Raw genomic sequence first — 15,569 nt, 5'->3', positions numbered from 1 at the left:
CCCCAAGGAGGTCGCTGTTGCGCAATTCACCTTCCCCTTCCTCTCCACTGCAGTGGTCGTAACCGAGGCCTTGTCTGGCGGGTCTGCGTCACCGCTGAGAAACACACACACACACACACCCAAACGCAGGTTCTTAATCCTAAATCCAGCGCGTCAATTGCAGCTTTAGACACGTTTTTCGGATCACACACACATTGCGGCAAACACGAGCGACCGCCCACCGGCAGAAACGACCCCAGCAGCAAATATAGGTCAGTCCAACATCACTTCCAAAACATCACGCGTTCATCCGTTTTCGCACGTTCGATGTTCAGAACTGCGGCAATTGAGACAGTGTCATGTTGCAGAGTTTCCAAACAGACCCCAACAACATGAAACTACCTAAACCACTCGACAGTCAATCCGCTTTTTGGTAAAGACATATGGGTGTCCAGACATATTCGAAGCAACATGCTGGTGTCATGGCGGCGGCGGCGATCCGCCACGATACGAACACTTACCGTGAGAGTCCCTTGCGTAATCATGTGCGTAATTCCTGTATCCAGAACTAAACGCTGTTTTCAAGTTATCCAGACTCGCGTTTTGGAGGAGATCCTGGCCTCCTCTCCGTCTGAAAGACTCTCCCACGACTGAAGCAGCTCACAGGAGAGGAAGAAAGCTCATATAGCAGCCAGTCATAAAACTCCACAATAGCCGGCTGCAGCCATAGACGACTAACAGCCTAATATCTTTATTATTTCCGATCCCCATTAGCCCTTTGGGGAGCGGTCCTTCAGCTGTTTCACACGCACGACACAGAAAACACGTATAAAGCAGCCGTCACTTACTATAATTTATTCAGTATTACACAAAACAACACTTTCATATGTACACAGAAATATACAAGATGAAACACCTTCGGATTGGGGGGTTTGAAGGTGCGTAAAAGAGCGTTGACTCATGTTCACATTATCCAAACACAACATCTAATGCTCACTTTATTGGGTGGGTTTTGAGGCAAGCAAACGTAAAGATCAAATTAAATCTTTGATGGCTGTAACAAGTAAGACGAACCCTTTCTTTTGTTTGTACTCCACTGACGACATCTAACCACAAGTTCCACAACACAAACATCAGAAAAACCAGAGTGGTGATTCTCATCTTCAACATGAGGGTTTGGGGGTAAAATAAAAGTGCGTGAAATGTTGTGGACAGTGTGCTCATACGTGAATGCGCCTGACTTGACAGTGAGTCTGATCCATCACGAGAAGCCATAGTTGGAGGTGAGCTCCCGGATCCGGTTCTCTCGCGTCATTTTCTTGAGTTTCATTCTGCGGTTCTGGAACCAGATTTTCACCTGTCTGTCCGTCAGGTGGACGCTTTTACTGATCTCCAGGCGGCGCTCTCGAGTCAGGTACATGTTGAAGAGGAATTCCTTCTCCAGCTCCAGTGTTTGATGTTTGGTGTACGGACAGCGCTTCTTCCGCCCGCTCTTCGCCGTCAGCCAGTTGACCGTGTTCTCGCTTTTTGAATCTCCTGGAGGAAGAGAGGGAGAGATTTAGATCTGTCTCACGTGTCTATGTGTATCTTAGTGTTTGTGTGTGCGCACGTGTGTGTGTGCGCGCGTGAGTGTGTGTGTGTGTGTGCGTGAGATAGAGTATACGTGAGTGTCTGTGTGTTTGCAGGCGCGAGAGTGTGTTCATGGTAATAAGTGCATGTAAAAAGAAGTAATTTAAATCAATCCTGCCCCAGTGTGTGTGTGAGCGATTAATATATTCTGAGAGCAAAAAATGAGGTATTTAAAGAAATTCTATTTAAGCATTAAAACTACAATTGCTATAAATATTAGCCATATGTCCCCCTACACACACACATGTTCACACACGTACACACACACACGTACGCACACACACACATACGTACACACACGCATGTGTGTCTACAAGTTTTTCTGTATATAGGTGTTAAAATGTGACGTGAGTGTGTGTGTGTACACACATAATATATTTAGATGTGGGAGTGTGTGTGTCTCCATGTATAGCATATGATGTTTGTAAATGTGTGTGTTTGCTTGAGTGAGTGTAGGTGTGTGTGAAAAATGTGCGTATATGTATGATTGTATAGTGATTGTGTGTGTATATATGGGTGAGTATATGTGTATGAGTATATATGTGTGTGTTCCAAATTAATTCATATATCTGTGAGTTCGGAGTAATTTAAACGTGTTCATAATGAAAGTGAAGGAGATGAAACATATTTCTTAAATAATATTTTGTTGTATTAATTTATAAATAAATATATATAAATATGTATAGACTGTATATATATATATATATATATATATATATATATATATATATATATATATATATATATATATATATATATACATATATATGTACATGTGTGTTTGTTTTTTTCAGATCACCACTTTTTTAAGTAATAATGTGTGTGTGCGTGTGTTTATGTGTGTGTGTGTGTGTGTGTGTGTGTGTGTGTGTGTGTGTGTGTGTGCATACGTGTGTGTTAGATCAAGGGCAAGACGTGAATAAAGGGCTGTATAACTTGAGAGCAGTAACCATAGCAACACCAAACAGGAAACTAACTTTGTCACATGCAACTGATCAGCAACAGTGTTCACCACTCAGTGTCTTTGCTGGGGATCATACTCAAGTTGAAAATGCAACCCTTGTAAAAATTTACAACATTTAAATGTGTCAATATGTGTCAACACTGATTGTTTAGTTTCAGTGTTAGCTTCAGTGTTTCCTGACACTCAATCAAATGTGAAGTTAGAAATATAAGTTGATGGTTTAACAACTACTCCACAACACTTTAGAAGTATGTAAGTAGCAGCTCAGTATGACATCACTGGCAACATTCAACTTGGGAGGAGTTCCAATGAGGCAACACAGAGGCTGACTCGAGTAAATATTTCTTATCTTGTTCAAAATCAACAATAACAGGAACAGCAAATAAACTTCAGTTAGCTTTCATATATGAAATATGAAAGGTATATTTTCACTGTGTGTAACTTTAAAAAACCTTGGACTAGCTCACAGTTAGTGAAAAAGTGTTTGATAAAAAAAATAAAAACATTTATGTTTGTATATAAAAATAATAATATTAATAGTCTGTGTCAATATGCATAGAAAATGTATGCAGCTCAACCCTTAATTAAAATTATTTTATTCAAACAGGTGTGTTCAGGTGAGCAAAATGTCTTAACCTGCACCTTGTTTAACAGCCAACTAGATAGGAACTGAGGCCTATTTTTCCATTGGTTGTTCAACACTGTTGTAAAGTTTAATAGAGAATATGGCTTTAATATCACATGTATGGAAATGATGTCGCATCATTGTAATTAAAAGAAATTAAAAATATTTTTAAGGATTTTAAGGACAAATAATTTGTTTTGAAATTGACAATTTAGAGAGTTATTTTTTTGGCAATTAGTGTATGACACAAAATGGCTGTTCATATTGCTTGATTATCTATCTATACCTACCGTATTTTTTTTTGTTTTTACATGGAGGTAACTTAATATATTTTTAGATTCAGATCACTGGATAAAACTCGCACCACCTTGACGCATTGTTCGAATAAAACCTTGCATTTCAGAGTCGAAATCCCTTCTTAACTTCTAACGAAATAATTGTATTTCTATTTTCTTGAAGTCACTCACGCCTGAGCCTCACTACATATTAAAGCTTCACCAAGCAAACAAAGCGAGCTCTTTGGGGCCAGTATATGGCGCCATTCGCGGTAGACTGCAGCCTAAATTGATAGCATCTGGCTTTGCTACAATCCGCCTTGAGTGACATATATTTCAATTTAAGGCTTACGAAGCCGTGATTAAAGCAGGAAGAGTCTAACGGTAAATCAAAGTGTTAGAGGTTAAAACAAAAGGCGCCACTCTGGTTTTACGCACAGACGGGCTGAAAGTATACAATATTTAGTAAAGATTCTCATTTATTTAATCGCTATAACGAGAATATATTTATTGGAAGCGAGTGTGTTTTATTATCCAACTGAGCAAATACGGATTGACGCACCAGCTGTCACAGAACTGTGGCCCAGATGCTACCTGGACAAGTGCAACACCTGGAGTGCTTCTCTAAACGACGAAGGTGGAAATGACTTTGAGACGAAAACAAGCTGTGCTGGAGGACGGTGTTTACCTTTGCTGGGCTTCGCTGCTCTGTCTTTGTCGTGCTCCTCGTCAGCTGACGAAGCCTCTTCCTCCTCCGTGGACTCCTGCGCCTCCTCGCTGCCCGGGGCGGCGTGCGCCTCCGCCGACGGTCCGCGCTTCTCCGCGCCCTCCTGCGCTGGGGCCAGGGCTGCGGGACTGGAGGTCGGCGGTGTGTGGAAGCGGACCGGGGCTGCGGGGTGGTGCTGGCCGAAATGAGAATGGGAAGGGTTCGGCTCGGGGCCGCTGCTGTTGTAAAGTTTATGAGCGTGTGCGTGCGTCTGAGACAAGCGGAAGTAGCCCGGCACAGGAACCGAGCCGCCGCCGCCATCGCTGACTGTGCAGGAACCCAAAGCAGATGTTGTCAACCTGGAGTACGTCAGATCTTCCGCGGTGGAGGCTTTGGGGCACTTGGACTGCTCGTACAAGCAGTAGGTGCTCTCTTCCTTAATGTTCTGCGGGAAGGAGCAGGGCGCGACCTGGACCGGCTGCTCCTGATCCAGGCGACATGACCTCTGCGCGTCCATCCACATCTCCATGCTGGACATGTAGCCGCTGGAGGTCATGTTCGGGGTGATATCGCCCCGTTTACCTGAAGGGAAGTATCCATAGTTGTGTAGTCCGTATGGCACCTCGTTCGCTGTGCTGTGGGGAACACACACTCCGGCGTAGTGACCTCCATTGCTCTCGGTGCGGCCGCTGATCAGTGAGTCCACTAAAAACATATTTCCTGACGGACTGTCCGAACATGACATTATTCTGGTGTATTTTGGCGAGGGGAGAAGATAGCCCCTTCTGGCTGACATTTCTTGTGCAAAACATGCTGGATATGATTAGACGCAACCCCCCCCCCCCCCCCCCCCCCTCTCCGCCGTGTGGACTGGGAGACCAATAAAAATCATGAAAGACGCTAAGTCCCGCCCACTTCCAGGCTGCGTAACAGCCAGACCAATGTCTGTCATGGAGGAGAGGAAAAGGACAGAACTGCAATCAGCATTTGTCCACCTCCATTAATGCACCACCGTTACCAGTGCAGAGGTGACGTCCAGCCTGGTGCACCATATACGTTTTTAATTATCCCCACTCCGCAAACATCTGCGCCAAACTAGCGTCTTTTATTTAAAACTCGCTTTAAACCTGACCGCTAAAGTGCGCTATGAACGTGAGGTTCCTGAGGTTGAAAAAAAAGAAGAGCCGTGCGCAAATAAACCCAGCTAAAATACGATTTTATATTACTAAGAGTCGAAGGAGAGCGTTGCTGAAACTCGCCATAAAGCAGTAGAAGCTCAAAGATTTAAAGGTAATAAACATTTTTTTACCTGTAGGAAGAATTCGCCTCTGGCAAGTCAATGAACAGAAAGATGTTTTTTATAAGGCACATCCAGAAGCTGCCGGGGTCCGAATATGCGCACTCACTAATGTGGAATACAGTAAACACATAAATACAAACTTCATTGTGCTGGATGACCTTTGTTGTTCTTCTCAGCACTTTCATGAATTATAAATAACTACTTCAGCAGCTCTTATGTTCTTAAAATCTTCACATATCTTTAGCGTAAATTCGTTAATACATGTGATGACTTTAACAATCAGCATTAGACAAAGAATCACACCAGGAAGATGTTTATGTATTAAATAAAAGGCCGTTTTCTGTAATATTTGTTCTAATGTATTTTAAACATTAAAACTTTTTTCGTTTAATAGTATTCATTTTTGTATATACATTTATATTATATGTTAGTTTTTCCTATGATGATATTGTATTCAGAATTTTTCAATTATAACATATATTTGAACGTTTATTTATATTAATTTATTTCGTTGTTTTTTTTATTCGAAATGTATTTGTTGCCGTGTGGATGTTACTTGCCCTGGTATTATTATCATCGTACTACATTAGGTTATTATTATTGTACTATTTTTCACAGGCCATATAACTTATTTATTACAAAACTATTCTGGATCTAAATCTATCACTGAATTTTCCCGGACGATGGAGCCAACACAACACGTTATAATTTTCATAATATAATAGTTCAATTTGTGCCGCGCATTCCAGCGTTATTACGCACATAAAGAACCGTGTTTACAAGTATTTAAAAAAAAGATTCCCCGCCGCTTTTAACCAACATCGACCATCAAGTAAACAGTACAAACATCTACAACATATCAACATTAGACAAGGGGGTCGTGGGGAGAACCGGAGTCCCACACCAAAGGAGGCGTAAAGCTCGCACAAGTCCCCTTGTCGCTCCAATTTGGGGCAATAAGAGCCACAATAAAACTCTCCTTCCATCTCATCGTGTCCTTGGCCATGTGCACTCTATTGCTGTGTCCGGGCTCAAGTTAATCCGGCCCAGCTTTGCCATTACCAGGCCCAGCTGGCTGCTCGCCCCCCACCCGCTTTAGTAAAAGAAAAAAAGTTAAAATATATAAATCCAAAGTATTTAGATTTTTTTTTGAAGTCACTGACAGTACATTTAGTGACTCGACTGATTCCAAAAATATTTCCAATAACTCCGCTGACTGCAAGTATATTTATGACATCACACAGACGTGATATATGGCGCACAGGTATTTTCTGCGGTGGTAGTTTTAAGTCTCCTGCATTTGCGCCTGTTTAGCAAATTACCCTGAAATAATCCGAGTAACAGCGAGAGGTCTGCCGGGAAATACGAGCCGATGAGGAAACCTATACGTTAATTAATGACGGTGTGTTGGTCGCAGCACTCAGGTATCTTACACTTATTAATTGTAGCTATTAAATCTTCATTTTCACAGCTCCGGCCGCTCGCTTTGATCAGGCCCATAACTGCGGCCGGAGAGGCCGTTTGACTGGATCATGTTCGTCCCGAGTGCAGTTATGGACAATAATGTGGTGTTTTATTACATCCAGCGGAAGCGTTTGTTTTCAAGAGGGTCCAGCTCTGACACCCAATCGCTCCAACCGGAAGGAAAAAGGGGGATTGTTGCTTCGTCACAATTAAACAAACACGGGATTTCAGCGCCGAGGCACGTTCGAGCGAGAAGACGGATTGATCTGACACTTAAGCAAATTGGGTAATTGATTCTCCTCACGCCGCTGCGGTGTTGCACTGCTAAGCCTTTAACTGTATATTTTATTTTTCATATAATGAATGGAATACTTTTCTAAATCCGAAACACACTCCACAGGCGCGCGGATCTCTGCAGGTACACGCCGCTCGTGCTTTACTTCAACCATTAAAAAGCTCAAGTTCAGCAAAATGAATAGCACATGCAGCATGAAGGCTTGGCACACATGTGCAGCCTTATTAGGGCCCCAGGAAGACCCGGAGCACCGGAAAGTTACTCCACACAGAATTCCTTTAGACTCCTGGAATGCAGAAGAATCCACAAGTTTTAAACTTTCCGTTTTCACGGATTTCAACTCTGAGTGTGTGTCCTAGTGGAAGCTTTGTTTTAAAGAGTCACGGAAAAGATTGTGTCGAGCCAACATGGCGTTTGAAGTCCTGTTCAAAAACACACTCCATTCAATACATTGCGGTAACAAATAACAAAATATTAACCAGGATGACAATTGTATTTTTATTTTAGAGCTGCAACATATCTAAATATGCATTTAATATTTTGACATGATCATTTATATATGGCAGCCACTGTGCACAAGCTTAAGCGGACTGAATTTAGAATTAAAAACTAAGAAACACATTATAATTTACATTAATATATATTTGGCAAAAATACAAATATATTTAATATAATATAAATAAATTAGACAATCGTGTTACTTGTTCGTTTAATTATTTCACCAAATTTAGGAGATACATTTTAACAATATTTTTTTAAACTGTTACATTCATTATTCTATATTTAAAACACGTTTTGTATAACTCTAATTGTATTGTATTTTAAAAATTAGACCAGAAGTTGTTGTTTTTTAAATTCTTATTACATGATATAAATATTATCTGGAATTTGGATTTTAGTTTTTTTGATAAATTCAATAATAATTGACGAACGTTTTTTCCAAAATAGTATAATCTTTTACATAGTTTCATGTTGAAGTTACTAATATATTTACATTGCGTTATGGGTTCACAGTATTTACTTTTTAGGATGTGTACCTTTAAAGTTGTATTTGTACTTTTTCTCTGCACTAACACTTTTAATTATGTGTTGGTTTTGTATTTGACATAAGTTTGCGACTTTAATTTAGAGAATAACATAGGTTTTAGCTCTATTCATATTGGTCACAACATATTTCTACTACCTTTGATAATTTACTTTTTATTATTTAATGTGACTAGAATTTACTTATAGTTGTGTCTTTGTTTAATGTATCTTGTTGAACGTGTTGCTGGATTTGAGGATGTTTTCTGTGCACCAGCAGACACTGACAACAAACACCAGCCTGTCTTTATTTTAAAACTCTTCAGAAGAAGTTCTGACAGGATTTAGCCGATTTAAAGTCAACACCACACGCGTATTTACTCTGAGAGGTGAATGCAGTGCAAGGCAGCAGAAGCGAGTCCACTCACCTGATCCACGGCCGTGACATTGGTTCCAACAGCGCCGCCAGGTGGCGCAGCGGCGTACAGTCCCCAGCCTTGACACAGGCTTCACTGATGTGGATCACCGGGACAGGAGCTCTGGACTGAAGTTGAAGGAGCCACCGAGAGCTCACTTCTCCCCCAAAAACTCCAGCAGCTGTGTCGTTGCTCTCGCTTCCCTGGTAACAGTTAATAACCTTGGAGTCTCAGACGGTTTATTGCAGCGCACTCCATTTGCACAAACGCTCCAGACTCTCAGACGGCTTTTATGGCCGCGTTGCCATGGAGACGGGGAGGATGTCCCGTAATTAGGGACGGAATTCCAGCGCGCAGTAAAGGATGCGCGAGGCAAGGCCGGACTAAAGCCCGATGAGAGAGGAGACCATAAACTTCAGCCGCTCTCCCCCCGCGTTTATGGCCCTTTTGACTGTCATATATGAACGCCAATGCGCTGCTGAGGCTGGACGCCATAAACACGGCGATAACAACAGCAAACATGGCGACCCTGAAGCTGCAGGGTTGAGGAGCACATCAGTGAAGAGACACAACAGAACCTTCTTCTTCCACTCGTCCACGGACGGAACCACGTGATCAGAGAATGAATCACGTGATCAGGGTGAAGCTCAGCTGTCAGTCGACATGTCGGGCCTGCTAGCACTGCTAGCATGTTTGCAGACGAGACAGCTGCTGGTGCTGTGTAAATAACATGTATCCTAAATAAACTATCCAAACCAATGGCGTGTGTGTTTAGTGTATGTGTGTGTGTGTAGTGTCGTGATTGAATTTTAAATAAAGAACGTTTTATCAATATTTCTGATCTTGAACTCCTGACTAGCTTTGTTGTTAGCATAACCACCATGTTAGCAACATTGACTTTCAGGAGCTAGCATCGCTTTAGCTGATCAACATGTACTTTTTTAGTCTATTTAAATTGTTACAATTATATTGAATAAAAGGGATATAGCGCTGGAAAGTATACAGCCATGACTCACGTTTATATTCTCCTTTTGAAAAGTCAACATTGCCGCTATGCTGAAACCTATTTTCTGTTGTGTTTATGGTTAGCACATTGGCTATTTGTTTTTGCAGGTTCATCCAGTTTATTCTAATTTGATCATTTTGACTAAATAATCAAACAAGCTTGACTTTCCTTTAATTTAAAAATAAATAGAAGAAAATACATAGCGATGAATAAAACCTGCATGGATGGTGGGGTGTGTCGGGTGCACCGCAGAATAATGGTTTCAATATATAATTAAAAATAAAAATGCGTGAGATACTCTTACAATATGGAACAATCTTATGTTGTCTTAGTGTTAGTGGAGTCTTAATTAATTATATATATATATATAGTTTATTTTTCTGCTATAATTCAGACTATTTTTGACAAAATAGAGCGAAAGCAAGTTACACATGAATTAATATGGACTAGAAAAAAGGACAACATGTGGCATGTGTGATTATCTTTCTTATGTATTGGTTTATGTGTCTTTGTTTGACTGCTCCGTTGTTTATTGTTTGTTTTTTGTGTCTCTATAAGTCCCCTGTCGTTGCATTGCTCTTCCTGGTTTATAGGTTTTCTTAAGAGTTAAAAAAAAATCCTTGTAATCCAGACTTGTAGGGGAACCAGTACTATAATCCACGATGACACTCAAATGTTATCGTCGAACCTTGACTTGTCATCACAGAAAATATTTATTAAACACTATATACCAATTAAATATGAATGATATATTTACAGATAATCAATAGGAGCAAGGGATTGTCTATTACACATATTTTACACCGTAACAACATTGTTTAAAAGAATTCGAACCATAGTTTTTACCTTGAAAAATGATTAAAATGTCTAGTTATATGAGGTTTAACTATTGGTTACAATTTCAAAGATTAAATTAACCCGTCATTCTCACGGCACAGTTAATTTCATCCCGACTCTCCCAAAATACATATATCTTAAAACGTTGGTATTAAAACACGCATACATTCTTTCATAATTGTTGTTTATTTCAAATATTGTATAATACAATCGTGTGGATTCCCCCTGACGCATCAGTTCGATTTCCAAAAAACGCAATGTTCCACGTTATTATTCGACAATTAAAACCCTGTGAATATTCTGAAAATGGAGTTGAACGATGCTACCGACACGTTCTCCACACATAAATCAGCACATGATACACAAAATATAAAATCTGTGGCAAAGTCTTTTCAATAAGGAATTAGACTTTTGACATTATACACGCGGTGGTAAACAAATGGCTACAAAATAAATAAGCACGCAAAAAACACAATACATTCGTTCATTATTTGGTCACACCAATACTCGTATTGAAGTTTAATTATTACCAACCTCTTTTTTTCTTTTTTGAAACAGCGAAAAATGTCAATAATACTCATAACTTTTGATTACAAAATACACCTGGGTCGACGGTTGACCGCGATCTCCTCCGTGTGTAGAGAAAATGAAGTTTTTAGGTCATGAGTCACAACAAACCATTGTCTCTTCGTCGAACTTGAAACGAACCACTTGAACGCGTCGGTGCCGTTGAGCAGCACTGAGATCATGTAAACGTGAAGACCACTACACCTTCTTCTCCTTCTTCTCCTTCTTCTCAGAGTAAAGGGTTGGAGGTGTAATACTGTAATCTGTCTCTGTTCAGTTTCTTCTCCTTCATGCGTCGGTTCTGGAACCAGATCTTGACTTGTCGATCGGTGAGGTTGAGCATCCGGGACAGTTGCAGACGCTTCTCCTTGTTGATGTAAACGCTGAAAAAGAATTCTCGTTCAAGTTCTCGGATCTGGTATTTGGAATAAGGGCATCTTTTCTTGCGTGTCCTCTGTCCACCTGGAGAAAAAAAATGAGAGTCTGAGTGAGACACTGAATATTAAACAGTGCGCATTAAGATACTGCGCCATACATTTACGAATTACCGTACTGTCCATATTTAATGCTCAAAGTGAATAATTTACAATGCGCTGCATTAAAGCACACGCTAGATTTGACCTTCCCCTCTATCGCTGTTATTTGCTGCTCACTTCCTCCCCTCAGCATATAGATAAGTAGTTGGATTATTTGAAACCAAAAAGGCGCATTTGCATCATCTTAAATTAGAGGCAACACCCAATAAACGCCAGACTATAAACACAAAGAAGCCGTGAAACAAGCAGGTTTTATAGAAAATAGTAAACACGTTACCATCGATGTATTAAGTTTAGGAAATAACCTTTGAGTTTTCAGACACACGGAATATTAACAGTATCTGTTTGGAAATATACATGCAGACGATTGATATAAACCACATTTTAGGTCTCAGACTCAAAAGTGCCTGTTTGGAGTTTTGATTCGTGGATATTAATAACAAAAAGATAAAAAAGTAAATACTATTTTTGATTGATATTTTAAGATACTAATAAAATAAAAACATTTACAACAGAACGCGAATTTAATAGCATATAAATAACTTCGCTCAAATGTTTTAAAGCCAGCAAGTGATTTCCTTTTTAATTTAATCAAGATTTATTTTCCATCAAATCAATCACGATGTGAACAATTGTTTGAGTAAACAAAAGAAACAAATCATGTCACAAACATAACTTTGACCTTGTGCTATTTTAGTGGTTAAACAAAAGGAAGCCTTAGTTTTCTAATGACGCAAACACTTTGTATAATAATAATAATCAACATATATTTATAGACAAAAGAATACATAACACCTTTGTCTAACAATCCTGACACAACTTAATAATCGTGCACATGTACTTGAAAGTGTTTTGTTTGACGTGAATTAGAATCAGGAAATAAACAATGATCTCATATCAACAAAAGAAGTGAAACATACAAGCGTTTTGACTGACGGTTCGTCACTAACTCGCATTTATGAGTATTTTTGTAAATGTCACGAAGAAGAATAATAACACTGCTCATGTCTTCCATGGCCAATTTCATTTCCAAACACGTGATCCTGCCGTTTATAACAAAGTTTTAGTTGGGGGTGTGGGGGGGTCTCTGGGCCCTCTATAAACCTTATATGCTTATAAAACAGCATATAAAAATGTTAACAGCAGCGCGCTACATTGCAAACTTTCTCTCTCAAGTGAGGTGATGACTGGAGTACGTACTGCTGCCGGATTTCTCCTCAGTGGCCCCGGGACAGGACTCGGGGCTGCTGCTCTCCTCCCGGGGCTCCTTGCTCTCGCTGTCCCGGCAAGAGGGCGCGTCCTCCGGCGCGGAGCTGCTCGACTGCCGGGTCGCGCTCTTCTCCGCCGAGAACCCGCTGGCGGACGAGTTCTCGGACGCGTTCCCGTACGCGGTCTCGTAGAACTGGTCGAAGGCTTGCGGCAGGACGCCGTTCCTGCCCACGGAGCCGTAGAAGTTGGAGGCGGCGGCGGCGGCGGCGGCGGCGGAACCGGCGTGGTGGTGCGGGTGGTGCGGGTGGAACGCCGCGGCCGCCGGGCTGCTTTTACCAAACATGTCGGCGGCGGACTGCGCCGAGAGACAGTCCCGGTGCACCATGTCCTCGGCGCCGGGGTAACACTGCGCCAGGTTCCCCCGGTGCGGCCATTTACCGGACGCGTCAATCGCCGCGTACTCCCGGAACGTCACCTCCCTGACCGGCGGCGGCAGGTTGGACGAGTAGGAGTAGGTCATGGGGCGCGTGGACGGGGTTTGGGACAGGAACGAGGGAAGACCCGAGAAATCTGCCCCCGCTGAGACGTAATAAGTACAACTGGGCAAATACATGTTCGATCCGACGGGGACACGCTCGTCAAAATCCATCCTCTACAACCGGGTGGTGTCGGGGTTCAGTTCCTGGGAAGGCGCCGTGAACATGGCTCAGAGGCGCCTGCTCCTCTTTCCAGCAGGTTCAGCACAAATTTAGAGACGCGAGCTGACGTGGAGAGCCATCTCCACGGCGTGCACGGAGGAGGCGGTCACGTGACCGGGCGGCAGATATTGACAGCGCCTCGGCGTGCATGCGCGTGTCTGAGAGGGGGTGCGCGCGCGCGCTACGCTTGACATTGGTAGTTAATCGACGAGTCCAATTAGTTCAAGTTTATTCATCTTTACTTGCATGTTTAATCGTTTTTTCTTCCTTTTTTTGCAGGATTAATGCCTCATTTCATGACTCGTTTCAGCAACACAACATATCTACACACACACAGCTACCAACCGACACACACATAAACATTCCATTTAGGGGAATGATTCGTTAAGCTGTTGCGACATCCAGAGCATAATAATGCGATTTTTAAATTCGTCTAATGTAATCTAATATACTGATCTAAATAACCAATAGTTTCATTATTTTTCATCTCCGGTGTATTAAACTGAGATTGTATTATTACAATGTCATCATTTAAACTTAACTAAAAAATATTTGTGTAAGGTTGGATCACATTTTAATGTTAAACTATTCAGAATGATCATGAGCGTAAAAACACGCCTTGAGTAAATATTTAAGCCAAATCACTTAAAAAGCTATCTGTACATGGCGTTTACAATTCAACGGAATCAAGAAAATGAGTGACACATTAAGGAAATAAAAACAGAAGGACGTGCGCGCACTTGATACATGAATGGCGTGCATTAAGTAATGAGCGACGTCAATATCTGCACTTCTATGAGAAGTCATTTGAAGCGCTATATAAACCTCTTATATTAACTTCTGCGTGCGTTAAGAACAAATATACAAATATATTTTAAAGATGAATCACTTTTAATACATCAAGTTAGAACAACTAACTATTAAATGAAATAAAGATAAATTAAAGAAAAACGAGTCGAATCATTGCAGATGAATAGATGGTTTCATGAAAGTAATGCGTTTAATATTATTTATATGATGCAACAAAATATATAATTATATTGAAGGCCAGGTTACATCTGTTGACAAACGCAGAGCAAAGACTTTTCGTGAATTTTCACGCAATTCTAGTCAATGTGTTTTTTCACGATTTCGACTTCATTCATAATTTTAGCCAACAATAGTGTTACACGATTATTCGACACAGCCAGAGACGTTCTATTGCTGAAACTGATCAGTTTAATTTCTAAATAGTTAACTATAGAATCAGAATTCTTGTATTTGTATTTGCTTTTTTCCTGATATAGTAACTAAAATAAAGTGACTTGCCCCCTATGCAAAGAAGTACGTCTACACCAGATAGCAAATAAACAAACTAAGTAACGGGGAAGCAAGGATTGGTTCAATATTGTGATTTTGCACCAAGACGACGAACGTCGCCTTGCTATATATAAGACATGTTTGCTGGTGCAGTTTCGAACAAAGGTAGAATCCAGAATCAGATCAATAACATCTACAAAATAACAAGTTTTCAAAATATTCTACATCTAATAAATATAAATTTGCCTCGCCTCCAAAAAAATCCCACCTCGTCAAATATGTCTCCTATACCACTGGCGTCTATGGTCTGGATCAGAGGGAAGACACGGCCCGTTTATCTCCACGTTTAAGAAATCATTTGTGGTTTTACAAGCGGCGTTTGGCTCAGTATAGGCATTTGGTTATCAGGGTCATGTTCAAAGTAGCGGCTCGTGTTTCATCTGCGATTGGAGCGTCCAGAACTTACTATACATAATTTTAAATTGACGCATTTGAATTAGATGGATGCGTTGTTGTTGATACCAGATCAGAAGATATGAGGGTTTTTTTAAAAAGCGGAACTCATGATGGAAAGTCTCTGGCGCCTTGAAATTGGTCCTCACACAATAGTCCACTTGAGAGCACAAAATGTGATCAGATCATGGAGTAAATTATATTAAACACTTGAGATCAGAGTCACAATATCAACTTGACTTTTACGCACGTCCAACTATTGGTAGAGGCCGCGAATGCTTTTTCAAC

General features: G+C 40.9%; 2 protein-coding genes across 2 annotated transcripts; both read right to left on the bottom strand.

Annotated features, from left to right (window-relative positions):
* Nucleotides 1–821: 821 nt before the first annotated feature.
* On the bottom strand, nt 822–5,833 carry LOC148084512 (homeobox protein Hox-A10a-like). Its single transcript, XM_087787591.1, has 2 exons — nt 4,161–5,833; nt 822–1,515 (listed from the first exon to the last, which is right to left on the bottom strand). The coding sequence occupies exons 1-2, from the start codon at nt 4,972–4,974 to the stop codon at nt 1,241–1,243; spliced, it is 1,089 nt and encodes a 362-aa protein (XP_087643717.1). The 5' UTR covers nt 4,975–5,833; the 3' UTR covers nt 822–1,240.
* Nucleotides 5,834–11,207: 5,374 nt separating this feature from the next.
* On the bottom strand, nt 11,208–13,577 carry hoxa11a (homeobox A11a). The gene is made up of 2 exons (XM_087785948.1): nt 12,823–13,577; nt 11,208–11,548 (listed from the first exon to the last, which is right to left on the bottom strand). Exons 1-2 carry the CDS (start codon nt 13,478–13,480, stop codon nt 11,316–11,318), a joined length of 891 nt encoding a protein of 296 aa, XP_087642074.1. The 5' UTR covers nt 13,481–13,577; the 3' UTR covers nt 11,208–11,315.
* Nucleotides 13,578–15,569: the final 1,992 nt, after the last annotated feature.

Source organism: Callionymus lyra, chromosome 3 (genome assembly GCF_982586985.1).
Source record: "Callionymus lyra chromosome 3, fCalLyr1.hap1.1, whole genome shotgun sequence".
Taxonomy (NCBI): Eukaryota; Metazoa; Chordata; class Actinopteri; order Syngnathiformes; family Callionymidae; genus Callionymus; species Callionymus lyra.
Note: the sequence above shows the minus strand (reverse complement) of the source record. Positions and strands in the feature narration are given on the sequence as shown.

Coding starts and splice junctions, on each gene's coding strand:
- LOC148084512 (XM_087787591.1), bottom strand. CDS start 4,974: ATGTCAGCCAGAAGGGGCTATCTTCTCCCCTCGCCAAAATACACCAGA. Junction 1,516..4,160: donor AGCAGCGAAGCCCAGCAAAG/GTAAACACCGTC, acceptor CTCTTCCTCCAG/GAGATTCAAAAAGCGAGAAC.
- hoxa11a (XM_087785948.1), bottom strand. CDS start 13,480: ATGGATTTTGACGAGCGTGTCCCCGTCGGATCGAACATGTATTTGCCC. Junction 11,549..12,822: donor TGAGGAGAAATCCGGCAGCA/GTACGTACTCCA, acceptor TTTTTTCTCCAG/GTGGACAGAGGACACGCAAG.